The sequence below is a fragment of the Suncus etruscus genome, chromosome 2 (genome assembly GCF_024139225.1).
Source record: "Suncus etruscus isolate mSunEtr1 chromosome 2, mSunEtr1.pri.cur, whole genome shotgun sequence".
NCBI classification, from domain to species: Eukaryota; Metazoa; Chordata; class Mammalia; order Eulipotyphla; family Soricidae; genus Suncus; species Suncus etruscus.
In genome coordinates, this window is record NC_064849.1 from 40,362,207 (window position 1) to 40,379,515 (window position 17,309).

At 38.8% G+C, this 17,309-nt stretch overlaps 1 protein-coding gene, 1 non-coding gene and 1 pseudogene across 2 annotated transcripts in view; 2 read left to right on the top strand and 1 right to left on the bottom strand.

Annotated features, from left to right (window-relative positions):
- The window catches only part of SOS2 (SOS Ras/Rho guanine nucleotide exchange factor 2), an 87,290-nt gene that overhangs the window by 13,720 nt on the left and 56,261 nt on the right, over nt 1–17,309 (top strand). The window contains exon 2 of the mRNA XM_049767018.1: nt 15,600–15,725. Within this exon, the coding sequence (XP_049622975.1) occupies nt 15,600–15,725 (126 nt within the window). The remainder of the gene's footprint in view (nt 1–15,599; nt 15,726–17,309) is intronic.
- LOC126003246 (U6 spliceosomal RNA) lies at nt 4,193–4,299 on the bottom strand. Its single transcript, XR_007493778.1, has one exon. It is a non-coding gene; the product is annotated as a U6 spliceosomal RNA (small nuclear RNA).
- LOC126002750 (uncharacterized) lies at nt 9,651–9,766 on the top strand (annotated as a pseudogene).

Here is a 17,309-nt window from a genome sequence, read left to right on the forward strand (position 1 = left end):
CCGTGATTTAATGTATTTTTTTTTTTTTTTGGTTTTTGGGCCACATCCGTTTGACGCTCAGGGGTTACTCCTGGCTATGCACTCAGAAATCGCCCCTGGCTTGGGGGGACCGCCGGGGGATCGAACCGCGGTCCGTCCTACGCTAGCGCTTGCAAGGCAGACACCTTACCTCTAGCACCACCTTCCCGGCCCTGATTTAATGTAATTTTTAAGGTCGGTTTTAATTGTTAAGCCAACCAGTCCAAGCTATCTTCTTCAGACAAATTTTGATTTGATTTTTCTATTCAAATGAATGTGATAATAAATACGTGACAGCATCTCAGTTCATTCTGCTTTTAATTTTTTGAGTTAAATAAGTTAATAATACATTTAGAATTTCTTGAACATGATTTCTTTCATTATTCTGATTACCTTTTCCCCTCATCAGTGTGTTTGATAATAGGGAATAGAATAGTCAAGGTACTGAACTGAAAAAAATTACAAATATTTCTAGTTCTGGCCTAGAGTTAGTTTTTTGTTAAATCTCTTGGTTGTATACCACAGAGAGATACAATGCAAGTCAGAGATATGGCTTTCTTCAGAAAAACTAGGGGACTGCATTTATGAAAAAAGAGATGGGAAAGGAAAACCTGATTTGCTCCTAAAGTGAAGTCACTTTGTCAAGTAGTTCTTTAAGAAGGAGTACATATTGTAATTTTGTTTGGTTTTGAGCCACATTTAGTGATGCGTAGGGCTCTGCATTCAGGATTTACTCTTGACAATGCTTTGGAGGACCATAAGGAACGGTGGGATCAAATTGGGTTTGCTGCATGCAAGGCATGCACCCTTCTCAGTGTGTTATCTTTCCAGCCTCTCATGTGGTAATTTTGATTATTAGGCTTTACCGCTGAGATTTTGCAAGTTCAATTCTAAACTAGCAAGTATCGTGGTAAGGGGAGCGCACAAATGTTCTGGTTTTTCAGAGCATATAAAAGTTGGTCAAATCACACTATCCTAAATGTGCGGTAATATTATGAGTTCAAAAATGCACATACTTTAATTCAAAAGTACTATCTTTCTTCATCTAAGCTGTTAGAAAAATGATACCACACATGGTATCTGTGAAACATGTTATCTTGAAGTTCAATAAAATAAAATGGACTATCTGCTAAGAAACATGAGTATTTGGTGGAAGCAGTCTTAAACTAAATCACTTAGTTTGGTTTGTCTATAAAGAATATTTGCAATGACAAGCCAAACATAATGAAGCTAGGAAAAAAAATGAGTATTGGGTAGTCGCTCAATTTATTAGCTTAGTAAGTTAGTCCAGACACCAGGATTTTCTCCCAGAGAATTTCATGTGAGATGCCCTGAATCGAACCTGGGTCTGTCCCGGGATGGCTGTGTGCAAGGGAAACTCCCCACCACTGTGCTATTGCTTCGCCTACCAGAGAATTTCAAATGGCAGCTCAATAAACTGCACTTTATTTTACTTCACAAGCCTATGCCATAACTTACAGAGATTATTCCGGAAGCTCAAAATATCAAATGCCATATCATTATCAGGAATGGATTAAAGATTTCATTATAAAGCCTGTGGCCCCAAAATATTAGAAGGATCATAAGGAGTTTTTGGGAACACAACTTTTGCAAACTTGAATGAAACAAACATTTCTTTTTTGTTGTTGTTGTTGTTTGTTTTTTTTTGGCCACACCTGTTTGACACTCAGGGGTTACTCCTAGCTATGGGCTCAGAAATCGCCCCTGGCTTGGGAGGGCCATATGGAACATCAGGAGATCAAATCGTGGTCTGTCCTAGGCTAGCGCTTGCAAGGCAGATGCCTTACCTCTAGTGTCACTCTCCAGCCCACAAACTCATTTCTTTTTTTTTTTCTTTTCTTTTTTTTTTTTGATTTTGGGCCACACCCAGCAGTGCTCAGGGGTTACTCCTGGCTGTCTGCTCAGAAATAGCTCTTGGCAGGCACGGGGGACCATATGGGACATCAGGATTCGAACCAACCACCTTAGGTCCTGGATCAGCTGCTTGCAAGACAAACACCGCTGTGCTATCTCTCCCGGCCTGTCCCACAAACTTATTTCTTAAAATCTACAAACTACTAAAACTTTATCCAGATAAAGTAGATAAACAGAGTAGTCTTAAAATGTTTTTCATAGTCATTTATTTTATTTTGCTTTGTTATTTTTCATTGTTTTAAATTTATTATTATTTTGTTTCCTGGGGGCGATACCCAGAATATTTAGGGCTTACTCTTTTTTTTTTTTTTTTTGGTTTTTGGGCCACACCTGGCGGTGCTCAGGGGTTACTCTTGGCTGTCTGCTCAGAAATAGCCCCTGGCAGGCACGGGGGACCATATGGGACACCGGGGATTCGAAACCAACCACCTTTGCAAGGCAAACACTGCTGTCCTATTTCTCCGGGCCCAGGGCTTACTCTTGAGGGCTCTCAGTAATCACTCCTAGTGGGTTTGGGGGATCAGATGGGGTGCTGGGGATTGAATCCAGGTTTGTTACATGAAAGGAAAGCCCCTATCCACTGTATTATCTTTCCAGCCCAGAAACAGTCCATTTTATTTTATTATTTATTTTTTACATTTATTTAAAGAAAATGCATCACATAATGTAAGGTGAATCTAGGTAAAACCCTAAACAAAGGTATTCCCCAACTTCCACTTCCCAGTAACCTCTTTATTTGAGATGTAGAAGCCCACTGGATAGTTGCTTTTGTATCTGACTTGATCTTCCCCCTCTGGTATGGGAGTTGGTTTGAATAAAGAAAGGAGTTTGGCTTTGGCGGGGCAGTCACATGGCAGAGAGAGAGGCCATGAAGCAAAAAGCAGACTGACTTCGATGAAGCTTTTGACTGACAAAAGAGAAGGAAAACATGCAATATCAAGCACATTAGTGAAAATTATTGTATCTCTAATGATGTTATTAATACAATGGCAAAAGATTTAGTAAGCTCTGTTTACTGTTCTATTAAATTGGTGTAGTCCAGTGCTTCTCAATCATTTTCTGTCATGCCCCCCAAAGAAGAAGAAAACATTTTTGCGCCCCCCCCCCCGTGTGACTGTAAATAGTATCTTTATTAAAAAAAACTTTAACCTGCAAAACAAAAATATATAAAATAATTCGAGCTGAGTTTTTAATCAGAGGTGATGTCTGGATTAATGGCTACAATTAGCACGTTTTGCAATGCGTAGCTTTTTGAAGCAGGACATAGCAACTCTCAGCTCCAGAGACATACAAAGACATAAACACGGGGCTTAGCTTGTTATGACAGTGTTTGCTGAGGTCAAACATGCCCCCTTTAAGGAGGGAGGGTGAGAGGAGAGAAGAGGAGAGGGGAGGGGAGGGGAGGGAAGAAGGAGGGGGGAGGAGAGAAGAGGGAATGGATTCAGCTGCCTGGAAGGAGGGAAGGAGGGAAGAAGGGAGAGAGAGAGAGTGTGTGTGTGACTGAAGATGCATGGATTGGTGTACTCAATGATCTTTCATGGCTCAGTTTACATCTCATTCGGAAAAAGAATGAGTCTATGGAGCTGCCCTAGTTCGAACATGGTGAGAAGCAGTAAATATTAAAATAACAAATATAACTTTTATACTAACAAGTACAGTATCTAAAATTTAAACTAATTTGCAAATAAAGAATTCTTACTGTTATTCTCTAACATTTTATGTTTTTAGATATCTTGATACATCCAAATGGGATGTCCTTTTCTTTAAAGTATATACTATTTAAAGTATAAAGTCTTTAAAGTATATCTTGGAGGGGCTGAGAAGATAGCTCAAAAGACTGGAATGCATACTTTGCATTCCCAAACCCTGAGTTTAGTCCCTGCACATGGCTCCTCAAACTTGTTAGTCGCAGCCATCAAGCACAAGATGGAAGCAACACCAAAGCACCACAGGTTTTTCTGAAAACCAAGATATGGTGTGTCTGTTTAGTGGAAGTAAGTCTGAACTGTTGTCTGAAAAATTCCTCAGAAGTTTGGGGGCCTGAGCGATAGCACAGTGGGTAGGGTGTTTTCCTTGCACACAACCCACCCTAATCCCTAGCTTTCCATATGGTCTCCCCAAGCTCTGCCAGAATTGACTCCTGAGCCAGGAGAAATTTTGATAACTGCTAGGTGTGACCCCAAAACAAACAAAAAAGTAGTCATAACTTTCTTTTTTTTTATATTTTGTTTTATTTTATTAAAATATGGAACGCTTCACGAATTTGCATGCCATCCTTGCGCAGGGGCCACACTAATCTTCTCTGTATTGTTCCAGTTTTAGTATATGTGCTGCCAAAGTGAGCACTAGTAACTTTCTAATTCAAATCTGAGTGATAACCTAGATGGGTAGAAAAGTCTTGGTTGGAGTTTTTCATTTTTATTTTTTTTCGGGCCACACCTGTTTGATGCTCAGGGGTTACTCCTGGCTAAGCACTCAGAAATTGCCCCTGGCTTGGGGGGACCATATGGGATGCTGGGGGATGGAACCATGGTCCTTCCTTGGCTAGCGCTTGCAAGGCTGACACCTTACCTCTAGCGCTACCTCACCAGCCCGAATTAGAGGAGAATTTTTTTTTCCATTCAGTTAACAGTCTTTTTTTTTGTTTGTTTGTTTTTGTTTGTTTTTGGTTTTTTGGGGGGGGGGCACACCCGTTTGATGCTCTGGGTTACTCCTGGCTAAGCGCTCAGATATTGCCCCTGGCTTGGGCAGACCATATGGGACACCGGGAGATCGAACCATGGTCCTTCCTTGGCTAGCGCTTGCAAGGCTGACACCTTACCTCTAGCCTCACCTCACTGGCCCCTAGATTTTTTGGTTGGTTGGAGTTTTTTTAATGAAGAATTTAACGCTTTGTTTATATCATGTGCCTTTTGGCCTTATAAAATTTCTGTGGCTAAATCTAATACAGCCTTTGAGGGTTTCTTTAAGTCTGATGTGTAGCCTTCTATCTTGTTGCCTTTAGAAACTTTATTTTTTGCTTCTTTTTAAAGTAACACGTAGTATTTAATTTTATCAGTCTCAGTTATTACTTTGTTGATGGGGTGACAAGCATGTCTGATTGTAATTCACATACTTAAGTTGTGATTGCACACTTTTGCTGGGGAATCACTCCTTTTAGTTGTATTCCTGTGCATTCTGGTTGTCATTCTCCCTAGGGATCACACATCTCAGTTGCAGTGCTTGCACAAACCTAGTTGTAGTGGGCTGGAAATCTTGCAGCACAACTGGTCACAGTTAGCCAGCTGTAAGGACATGTGGTGGTACTTGGGATCAGACTCAGGTTCCTCCCTCATCCACTTGTCTTTGAGTTTTGCCAGTTTAATTACATGTGTCATGTGTATCTGTTAGGATTTATTTGTTTTGGAGCTTTGAAAAAAAGTTTTTTCTTTGGTTTTTGGGTCACACTCGGCAGTGCTCAGGGGTTACTCCTGGCTTTATGCTCAGAAATCGCTCCTGGCAGGCTCAGGGGATGCCGGGATTCAAGCCACTGTCCTTCCAGCCCTGGAGCTTTGAATTGTCTATGTCTGGTGTCTAATCCCCTTTTCAGCTTAGGAAAATTCTCAACTCTCTTCAAATTCTCACTCAGTTGATCCCCCTGAAATGTGTTGCTTTTTTTTGATTCTGAACCATCTACCTAGCATTTACGTTGTCCCTACTTACTGAAGAGGTGTCACTTGGGGTTTCACCCAAATTAACTCTTGACACTGTACTCAAGAATCACTTGTCTCAGTTCTGGGGTTTGTCACATGCAAGGCAAGCACCTAAACTTTTGCACTGTCTCTCCTCATTGTTTTTAATTCTCTTTGTTGGATATTTTGGATAGTGTTCAGTACTTTGTGAGCTGATTCAAATTTGGCTTCTTTAATTTAGCTGCTCTATTCCTTAGCTCTATGATTTCTTTTTTGTTTTCTTTTGTTTTTGTTTTTGTTTTTTGGGTGGTCACACCCGGCAGCGCTTAGGGGTCACTCCTGGCTCTACACTCAGAAATCACTCCTGGCAGGCTCGGGGGACCATATGGGATGTCAGGATTTGAACCACCGACCTTCTGCATGCAAGGCAAATAAATGTCTTACCTCCATGCTATCTCTCCGTCCCCATAGCTCTATGATTTCTATTTGGACTTTTCCATACTTTATGTATTCTATCATTGTCCAAGCTCTCTCCCATTAATAACTTCATTGTATTAGCATCATTGGACTTGTTGCTTTGAAAACTTTGAGGTAGCTGCATAAATCTGTTGTATTAGGAATTCTTTTTTTTTTTTTATCTTTTGGCTTTGGCCCACACCTTGTGGTGCTCAGGAGTTACTTCTAGCTCTGCATTCAGAAATTGCTCCTGGCAGGCTTGGGGAACCATATAGGATGCTGGGGATTTAACCCAGATTCGTTCTGGCTCATCCACATGCAAGGCAAATGTCTTACCTCTGTGCTATTACTTTGTCCCCTATGTTAGGAATTTTTTCCAAGTTGTTGTCCTGACCCTTTGATATAAGTGAATTCTTTTGAAGATCTCCCTACCCCATTCTCTCTGGTGCTCCAGTAAGACCTGGATGGAACTGAAGTCTATATTTGATCAGTAATCAGGAAATTTTCGGTCTTGGGTACCTGACCCCCAGCTGTGGCTTTGAGTTTTAGAATTTCAGTTTGCCTGGCAGTGACTAGTAGCTCAAGATTGCCTGTTTCCAGAAGCTACCTGGCAGCCTCTATCAAGTTGACCTTGGGTCTTGGCTGGGGAAACCTTGCCAGGGCTGGTTTCAGAGGAAGGTAGGGTCTTAGTCTCACCTGCACATACCCTAGAGCTAGCCAAAAGAAATCTTGCTGACTATGGGTTGACAAAGGAGCCTAGCAGGCAGTTAGAGCCTTCTTTGCTAACTGGATATGCTTGGGAAGCACCACTGTGTACTTTTCCTCTTTAGGAATGACCGTGCTTATTTGCTGTCAGACAAAGAATGTCAGAGGTGGACTGACTGGGACTGTCTGTTGCACTCTTGATAATTATCTCTCTGATCCCTGCTAGCTCTGTTTCATTGGGGGTGAGTGGCGCTGTCTCAGGGATTTGCCCTCAGGGTCTGTTACTAGGAAAATGAGAGCAAGACTGTCCACCAGAGCTATCTTCAACAAGGATTTGAAAGGTCATCATCAAGATGGTGCCTCATAGTGCAGGAGAAATAGCTGAAAGGGCTGAGTTTAAGGTTGCTTGCAGAAATTTGGATTTGATCTTCAACACCACATTGTTCCTGAGCACAGAGCTATGAATAGCTTCTGAATACCACCAAGAATGGCCCCAAACAACAAATACCACACTGTTTGTAACTCTAGCCCTCTGTTTAAACTTAGTGGTTTCTTTATTTTTCTTGTATTCTGGGGGCCACACGTTGTTAGAGTGGAAAGAGATACCCTATAGTTTCTTACCATTCTAATGTTGTAAGTGTAGGATGGTATAATAAGTATTTGCTGAGTTGCTTTCTTTATATAAGACATGGTGCCAAGTTATTTATGTTAGAACTAAGAGAATTGGGAAATAGGAAATTTAAAAGGTTAAGAAATGATTCCTGATTTGTGTGTGTGGGGCGTTGGGGGGATACTAGCTGTGCTCAGGGCTTACTCCTGTTTCTCTGCTGAGGGATCATGCCTTGCTGGGTCGGGGAACCATATATGATGCTGGGATTAAACCTGGATTGGCTGCATGCAACAAGCATCCTACATGCAGCACTATTTCTGTGGTGTTGATTCATGATCTTAATGAGTTTATAGTGTACAATTTTGGCATGAATTTGTGGTTATATATCCTGAACAGAAATATGTTACCTTAGAGTATTTATTTTACTATTTTTACTTTATTGGAAATTAAGTGATAGAGAATAAACTGCAATAATTTAGGGAAAGGTCCTCATTCAGTGCTCAGAAACCCCCAGGAATATTCTTAGCAATACTTAACCAAATGGTTTAATGTAACATCATCACCAGCTCCAGTTTAATTAATGTCCAGGCCCTGGTGATGTGGCATTACTTAGGCCCAGTGGTAGTAAGGGACCCCAGGATTATACTGCTGGTGCTTGAGGGTTGTCCATGTGAACCTCTAGGTCTTGTCTTGCATGGGTGGAGTGGCTGGCAGTGTAAGGGATCCAGTTTGGGTCTTTGTGCCTGATTCCTGCTCCTAAGCTATATCCCTGTCCCTAAAGTACATTTATAGTATATGATTGAGTAGATTGTGGGAATATAGCTCATCAGCAGAGTAATCGCCTGGAAAGTATGAGACTGGGTATGATCACTGGCACAGTCTAAATAAACTAATGGATCAAAGTGATAGTACGGGGGGCGAGGGTTAAGACACTTGCTTTCTGCACATGGCCAAGTCGAGTTTGATCCCTGGCACCACATATGAACCTCCTTCCTCCAACAAATATACAAGGAGTGATCCCTGAACAGAATCAGGAGTAAGCTCTGAGCCTGGCCTCAAAGTTAACACACACACACACATATGAACCTCCTCCCTCCAACAAACACACACACACACACACACACACACACACACACACACACACACACACACACACACGAACTTCCTCCCTCCAACAAACATACAAGGAGTGATCCCTGAACAGAATCAGGAGTAAGCTCTGAGCCTGGCCTCAAAGTTAACACACACACACACACACACACACACACACACACATGAACCTCCTCCCTCCAACAAACACACACACACACACATGAACCTCCTCCCTCCAACAAACACACACACACACATACACATGAACTTCCTCCCTCCAACAAACATACAAGGAGTGATCCCTGAACAGAATCAGGAGTAAGCTCTGAGCCTGGCCTCAAAGTTCACACACACACACACACACACACACACACACACACACACACACACACACACACACACACACACACCACACACACCACACACACCACACACACTACACACACTACTGTGTACCACACACACACACACACACACCACCCACACACACTTCATACACACTACTGTGTACCACACACAGCCTGCTAAGTTTTATTGTTGACAGACATCAGTAAAAGATTACAGTAAAGATAGTATATCCTCAATTTCTCATCCCAAGCAATCACTGTTAATACATTCCACCAGTATCAAGTGCTTTTTGTAGAATTTGTTAGCAATCATAAATCATATGATCCATTTCTTTTCTTTTTTTTTTTTTTTAATTTTTGGGCCACACCCGGCGGTGCTCAGGGGTTACTCCTGGCTGTCTGCTCAGAAATAGCTCCTGGCAGGCACAGGGGACCATATGAGACACCGGGATTCGAACCAACCACCTTGGGTCCTGGATCAGCTGCTTGCAAGGCAAACGCCACTGTGCTATCTCTCCGGGCCCGATCCATTTCTTTTTTGATCTGACTTTTTTCACTCATTTTTTTCACTCATTATATTTTAAGATTCACATATGTTGTTGCATGTATCAGTGATTCTTTAGTTGCCCAGTAGTAACCCAGGGTATAGCTATACCAATATTTACTATTGATGTACATTTGTTTTTCCTATCATGATTTTTGCAAGTAGAGGAGTTGCTGTATTTTTGCATGGACATATATTCTCTGAGATGATTTTCTCCTGATCATTAGCTAATGGTGTATATTATTTTAAAATAATATATTTTAATATATTAAAATTTTATATATTAATATATTTTAATATATTTAATAATAAATATTTTAAAATGCACCCCATATACACCTCAACACAGGCCCTTTGCCTGGTCTGTATTGTGAATTGGGGGACAAAAAAAATAAAATAACTGTTAAGCCTTTTCCATTCAAAAACCTTTGTTCAGTTTTACATTTCTACCAGTAGCATATGAGAGTCCTAGTTTCCTCCTGTCAACAATTAGCATTAATTTAATTTTAATCATTCTAGCAGTATATACTGATATCTCATGGTATTCATTTGTATCTTCCTAGTGATTAATGATATTAGAACATCTTTTATGTTCTTATTTGCCATTCATATATATTTAGAGAAGTTTCTTATTTATAATTAGGTTTTGGGCCACACCTGGCTCTGCTCTTGGGGATCACTCCTGGTGGTCTCAGAAAGCCAGGGATCAAACCCAGGTCAGCCTTGTGCAAAGCATGCTGTACTTACTCTGATCAGTTCTGGTTCAGATTTTTTTATTCACTTTGTTTTTTATTGTTGAGTTTTGAGTTCCTTCATATCTGTATTCAAATCTTTTTTTATAGATATAGTCTCTGCATTCTTTTCCTTGTTTGTAGCTTGTTTTATTTTCTTGATATTTTGAAATGCAACTATTTGAATTTTTATGACATATAATACATTCATTATGTTTATCGATACTTTTGCCTTTAGTCTCAGTCTTATCTCAAGACAGGTTGATTAACTTGGGGTTACAAATTTTTTCTTCTACTTTTTTTATATTTCTAGGTTTTACTTTAGGTCTATTACCTGTTCGAGTTCATTTTTACATCTGATGAGATAATTTTGCTCATGTTTTGTTCATTTTTTACTTTATACCTGACTATTGTACAATAATTTATTGAAAGGGCTGTTTTCCTTTACTAAAATTTTTCCATTGAATTTTGATTCATTGGGGACCATATCTCTAGTCCTTGAGATCTGGAACCATTTCCCTAGTTGTTTTATTCCAGGGGATCAAAGGTGTTCATGTGGTGCTTTCAGCTTGAACCCATTTGGTTTCACAGCTTCACATACACAAGGTATATGCTCTGTGAAGCCACATGCCAGCAACCCTGCTTATAATCCCCTACTGTTCTTAATTGATGTTTGTGTTCTTAATTGATTTGAATCCTTGCAAAAGTCTTGGTAATGGAGTGAAAAACTCAACATATGTAAATAACAGGCTATGCAACCAAAGGGATTAATAAATTACTTAATGCTACATTATATAATAAATGTAAATGATTAATTCATTAAACAAAATGCACTGGCTAGATTTTTCATTTGATTATGGACCTGGAGAACTGAAAAATATAACTTTTCAGAAGAAAATAGCACTTATAAACTTATTGACTCTAGTGATTATTAGATTAGAAAATAAAAATTAATACATCGATCTATATAGTATTGTGTCTGTTTTGTTTACAGTGAATGTGCAAGGAATGCCTTCTGGCAATTTGAAAATATGGTGTAACTAAAATACAGGTCTGACTTGTTAATCTTCTGTTAAAGATGAAAATTATTTTAATTGCTCCTTTTCTGATTAGTCTTTCAGAAAAATATGATAGATAAGTTTATTCTGATGTGGTAATTTATGTTTACTGTCTCCTGGGTGCTAAAATATTATGGAATTGTAAAGCATGGTTCTCTTTTGTTGTCATTTTGATGTTGTTTAAATATTTATGTGTGGGATTTTGACTCTGTGTGTGTGTTGTTTTGTTTTGTTTTGTTTTGGGGTTATGCCTAATTGTGCTCAGGATTTCTGCTGCTACTCAAGAATCACTATTGGCACTATTGGGTATGGGGCCTCAAAATTGAACCTGGGTTGTCTGCCTGCAAGGCAAGTGTCTTATCTGCTGTATTGTATCTCTATCCCTATATGTTTTATGTCTTTCAAGTAAGTCTACAATGACTAACAAATTTGATATAAGAAACATTGATGCTCATTTATTAAAGTTGCTTTGCAGTTTATTTACTAAAGTCATAATCACCTGGGAAAAGTATTAGTTAAGTCCTATGCACAATATTTTCACTATGTAGAGCTCATGGCTCTTATCAAAGAATGTTGAAAGAGAAATAGCCTTATATACTATTGCTGTACTTTTAGTCCAGATGTTTAGTCTAAATGTTTGTTTTATATTACAAAAAGGCATCTATTTTCATTCTATTGATCACAGAGAAATATGGTAAGATTAAATTTTCTTACTAAAGAAGTGTAAAGGATATAGGAGGAAATATTTATAATATGTTTTAATTTTTTTTTCGGGCCACACCCGTTTGATGCTCAGGGGTTACTCCTGGCTAAGCACTCAGAAATTGCCCCTGGCTTGGGGGGACCATATGGGACGCCGGGGGATCGAACTGTGATCCTGATCCTTGGCTAGCGCTTGCAAGGCAGACACCTTACCTCTAGCACCACCTCACTGGCCCCAATATGTTTCAAATTTATAAAATACATATATTTTACATATGTATATATACATACTAGAGGGTAGATGTTGGGTGTCCTGTGAATTTCTTACTGCCATATAAGCTCATTAAAAAATTTGTTTTACTCAAACTTCTTCAAAAAGTAGGCTTTACTTACTGCCTCCAGTTTTATGCATCCTTCCTCTTTTCCACTTCCCCACTTCAAGTCATGTTTCTTTATAAGTTAGTTTGTATTCGTCAAAATTATTCATGCAAGCAAAAAGATATAGCTATATAAGGCCTTTTATGAAAAGTTTTACCTTCCTTTGTACTATTACTTTAAACTTTTCAAAGCAAATCTTTATCTCTAAGGGAATAAAATGATGCTAATATTGCCATTCCTTTTTCTTTTTTTTTTTTTTTTTTTTGGTTTTTGGGCCACACCCGTTTGACGCTCAGGGGTTACTCCTGGCTATGTGCTCAGAAATCGCCCCTGGCTTGGGGGGACCATATGGGACGCCGGGGGATCGAACCGCGGTCCTTCCTTGGCTAGCGCTTGCAAGGCAGACACCTTACCTCCAGCGCCACCTCCCCGGCCCCGCCATTCCTTTTTCTATATGATTATTGTCTGTTGACTTTCTACCATGAGCATAAGAATTTAATGGTTTATTTTGTTTTTTACTTTTGGACCATTCCTGGAAATGCTCAGGATTCTCCTGGTTTCATACTCAGGGATCACTCCTGGAGGTATTGAGGGACCTTAAGTAGTTGGAGACCATATGTAGTGTCAATGATCGATCTGGGGTTAGCTGTATGCAAGGAAAAACACTTTAACTTCTGTACTATAATAGTTCAGCCTAGACTAAATGTTCTTTAACATATATATCTATATGTACATATATATTCCACCTCAATCACATTTACCTTACTCTGGTTATAACATAATTTTAGTTGGATTTATATCATGACTATAAGTACTATTTATAATTAAATCACTTTTCTTTCCTCATTAACCTTTTGCTTTTAATTGTAGTTAATAATGCCTTTTTATTAGTATTTTTTGTATTTATTCAAGCTCATACTATCTACCCATTGTCTTAAATGTCCTCAAGACTATTAGGTCCGGGCCGGAGAGATAGCACAGTGGTGTTTGTCTTGTAAGCAGCCATCCCAGGACTAAAGGTGGTTGGTTCGAATCCTGGTGTCCCATATGGTTCCCTGTGCCTGCCAGGAGCTATTTCTGAGCAGACAGCCAGGAGTAACCCCTGAGCACCACCGGGTGTGGCCCCTCCCCAAAAATAAACAACAACAAAAAAAACTATTAGGTCTAGCAAATAGTCTCATTTTACCTTTTTGACAGTTTCTTTCAGAGATTTCTGATCTTCATGCTTTATTTTGAACTGGCAATTTTTATGCCTGTTGTACAGCTCTCACAATTTACCTTTACTTCAATCCCGGGTATTCCTTTGGCTTTTCTTTCTGTATTGGCACTTTCATTTACTATAAATGTTCTTTTCTCTATTTGCACTCTTATTTTAGTGTGCTACAAACTACTGAAGGTTATTGAAAGAGGGCATACGGTAGATAAAACTTTGGTCCTTGAGAGTATAGAGAAATATAAGATGCTTGCCTAGAAGGCTGTTGCATCTCCTCTTACTCTGCCATCTTTAGGTGTGATTCATGAACACAAAACCAGGTGTAGCCCCTGAGCACCACTGGGTATGGGCCCAACTTTTCTTCAACCTCCTGAAAAAAACTTTTTGCCTTATTTTGTCTTCATTTTATGATGCAATTTGGATTGATAGTGTGTTAGACTCTTTTGGGTTGGAAATCATTGTCTTCTAGGTTTTAATACTAAAATTTGGAACTGTTCTAATAATATTTTCATCATTTTTATAGAAACTATTCTCTGCCTTAAGCTTGTAGATTGTTCTCTTTGTCTATGTTGTTATATTCTTACATTTTTATTTCATCCAGTGAACTGGTCACTTGGAAGGCCCTTTGAACTTTATTATTTTGTGTAACAGAGAACTGGGGTAAGGCATTTAAAAGTGGCTTTACAAGTGATCTCTTCTAGCCAATCCTGGTTTGATTCCTGGAATCACATCTGATTCTCCAAACACCTCCAGCATTCTCTTCTAAGCATGGAGTTAGCAATAACTCCTGAGCACCACCAGGTGTGGTCCACTTTCCTTTTGAGTTCCTAAACAATTCTGCAAATTTTCTTGTCTTTTCTTTTATTGAGCCACACCCAGAAGTGCTCAGGGTTTATTCCAATCTCTGTACTCAGGGATTATTTTGGTAGTGCTCGGGAGATTGTAAAGGCTGCTGTGAACTTAACCAGTCAACCTCATGCAAGGCACGCATCTCACCCACTATACTATTTCTTAAGCCCACAGTTTTTAAGACCTTAACCATGATGAAATATAAGCACCTCAAAAAAGTGCATTAGGCTTAAATATACAATTTAAGGAATACCTCTGTTATTGAGTTAGGAACAGCGCATTAATAGGTACTTTTCTTGATAGAATGTTCCAGAAGATAATCATTTTATGGTACTCATGACATTTTTTAAATTTACTATCTAGGTAAAAAAAAAAACAACTAAGTTTTCTATTAAAAACCTTAGATGAAGGGCCGGAGAGATAGCACAGCAGTAGGGCATTTGCCTTGCACGTGGCCAACCCGGGAGTGACCCGGTTGATTCCCAGCATCCTATATGGTCCCCCGACCTGCCAGGGCCGATTTCTCAGTGCAGAACCAGGAGTGGCCCCTGAGCACTGCTGGGTGTGGCTCAACAACCAATCAATTTAAAAAAACCTTAGATGAGATTCTAAAGTTCAGTTTTGTCTGATCTTGAACTTTGCACATGGAATCTTAGTATTTTGAAAATAATTCCACATTTTATATTACTAGTTTTCCAGGTTTTATTGTATATATTTTCTTTCTTTGGGCGGGGGAATACTCACTACGCTCTGGGGTTACTCCTTTGCTCTGCCCTCAGAAATTGCTCCTAGCAGGCTCGGGGGAACCATATGGGATGGTAGATCATTTGCTCTGCCTCTGCTATGCTATTGCTCTGGCCCCTGTTGTATATATTTTCTATTGTAGGAATATGACAGGATTTATTATTCTCTTTTAAGATATTTAATTTGTTTAGTACTTTGAGAGTATTACTGATAGTCTTTACTTTTGAGCCCTATGGAAATTGATCAAAAAATATTGTCCCCTTTCCTCTCTACCACCAAAAAATATATACCCTTAAGTATTCTATAAAGCTGTCAGAGAGCATAGATAAACTGAGGTTAACAAATGACCACTAGAAGCTAATGAACACTAAAAATTAAGTACTGTTTTATGGATTAAGAAATATTTGACGAACAAATACGCATTTTTCTTTTACTGATTTTGATATTTTATGTTTATATTTGAGTAACCATTCTTTATAATACTGACTGACTTTTCTTCAATAAATGTCATTTTACCTGTACTTAAACTGAAATTTATTTTTTAAGGTTCAGGAGCAAGTACATCCCAATCTCTCAGCAAATGAAGAGTCTCTCTATTATATTGAAGAGCTAATTTTTCAGTTGCTCAATAAATTATGCATGGCTCAACCAAGGACTGTTCAAGATGTGGAGGTAAAAACTATTTTGTAATTAAAAATAGTCACTATCCATTGTGCAAGTTAACTTTTGTATATGAATTTATGTTATTCTAATTTACTTTGAATATAAAACCATAGAAATTATAAGTGGTTTATTTGTGGCCAGTGTTACATTTTCAACAATGTTATCAAAGTAATTCTCAAGGGAAAAGAAACATTTTCATGGGGCCAGAGAGACAGCACAGCAGTAGGGCATTTGTCTCACATGCAGCTGATCCAGGACAGATGGTGGTTCAAATCCCAGCATCCCATATGGTCCCCTGTGCCTGCCAGGAGCGATTTCTGAGCAGAGAGCCAGGAGTAACCCCTGTGTGCCACGTGGTGTGGCCCCAAAACCAAAAAAAAAAAAAAAAAAAAAGGAAAAGAAACTTTTTTTTTTTTGGTTTTTGGGTCATACCCAGCAGCACTCAGGGGTTATTCCTGGCTCTACGCTCAGAAATCGCTCCTGGCATGCTTGGGGAACCATATGGGATGCCGGGATTCGAACCACTGTCCTTCTACATGCAAGGCAAATACCTTACCTCCATGCTATCTCTCCGGCCCCAAAAGAAACATTTTCAAACAAAGTCTGATTAAATAAATTCAAGGGTTGAATTTATTACATAAATATGTAATACATATTTATCTAATAATCAGTATTACATAACAATTATGAGTCAGTATTACATAAAAATTAAAGGAGGATCAGTATTAAAAACATAAAAACAAATCTAGAGAAATAATACTGGGGTTGAGGTTATGAGGGCTAGTGGGGCCCCGGGGCACTCGAGCTTGAACATTGAGCAGAACCTTTCCCTTAAATAATAAAATCGATGAGAAATGAAAAATATATTTTATAGACAAGAAGAAAATGTTTACAGTTTCTCTTACATACATAGATTTGTTTCTTGTACATGTCAAAAAGATTAATGGCTAAGAAGCATGTGCAAAGGTGTTTAAAGCTCATTGATGATCAAAGAAATGGAAAAATTGACTACTATGAGCTATAACTTTATATCCATTAAAAAGATAGAATTAAAGTGTGATGATTAATAATTGTCGGTGAGGTTTTTGACCATTAGGATTCACACATTGTAGTGAGACTATAAAATCACTTTGGAAATTGATCATTTCTTATAAAGCTAAATATATAGTCTATAACTCAGCAATTTTCCTTGTAATTTAACACTAGAAAATGAAAATGTATCTTCACAAAAAGATGAGTGTTCAGACATTTTTATAATAGCTTCAAATTGAATATATTTCAAATTTCTTTTTTCTTTTTTTTTTTTTTTGTTTTTGTTTTTTGGGCCACACCCATTTGATGCTCAGGGGTTACTCCTGGCTATGTGCTCAGAAGTCACTCCTGACTTGGGGGGACAATATGGGACGCCGAGGGGATCGACCCACGGTCCGTCCTACAGTAGCGCTTGCAAGGCAAACACCTTACCTCTAGCACCACCTTCCCAGCCCCAATATTTCAAATTTCTAACAATAAAAAAATGGGTAAACAAAGTTGAAGCATCATAATATGGAATATTTAGTAATAAAATATAATGTCTTGATACTATAATAACAT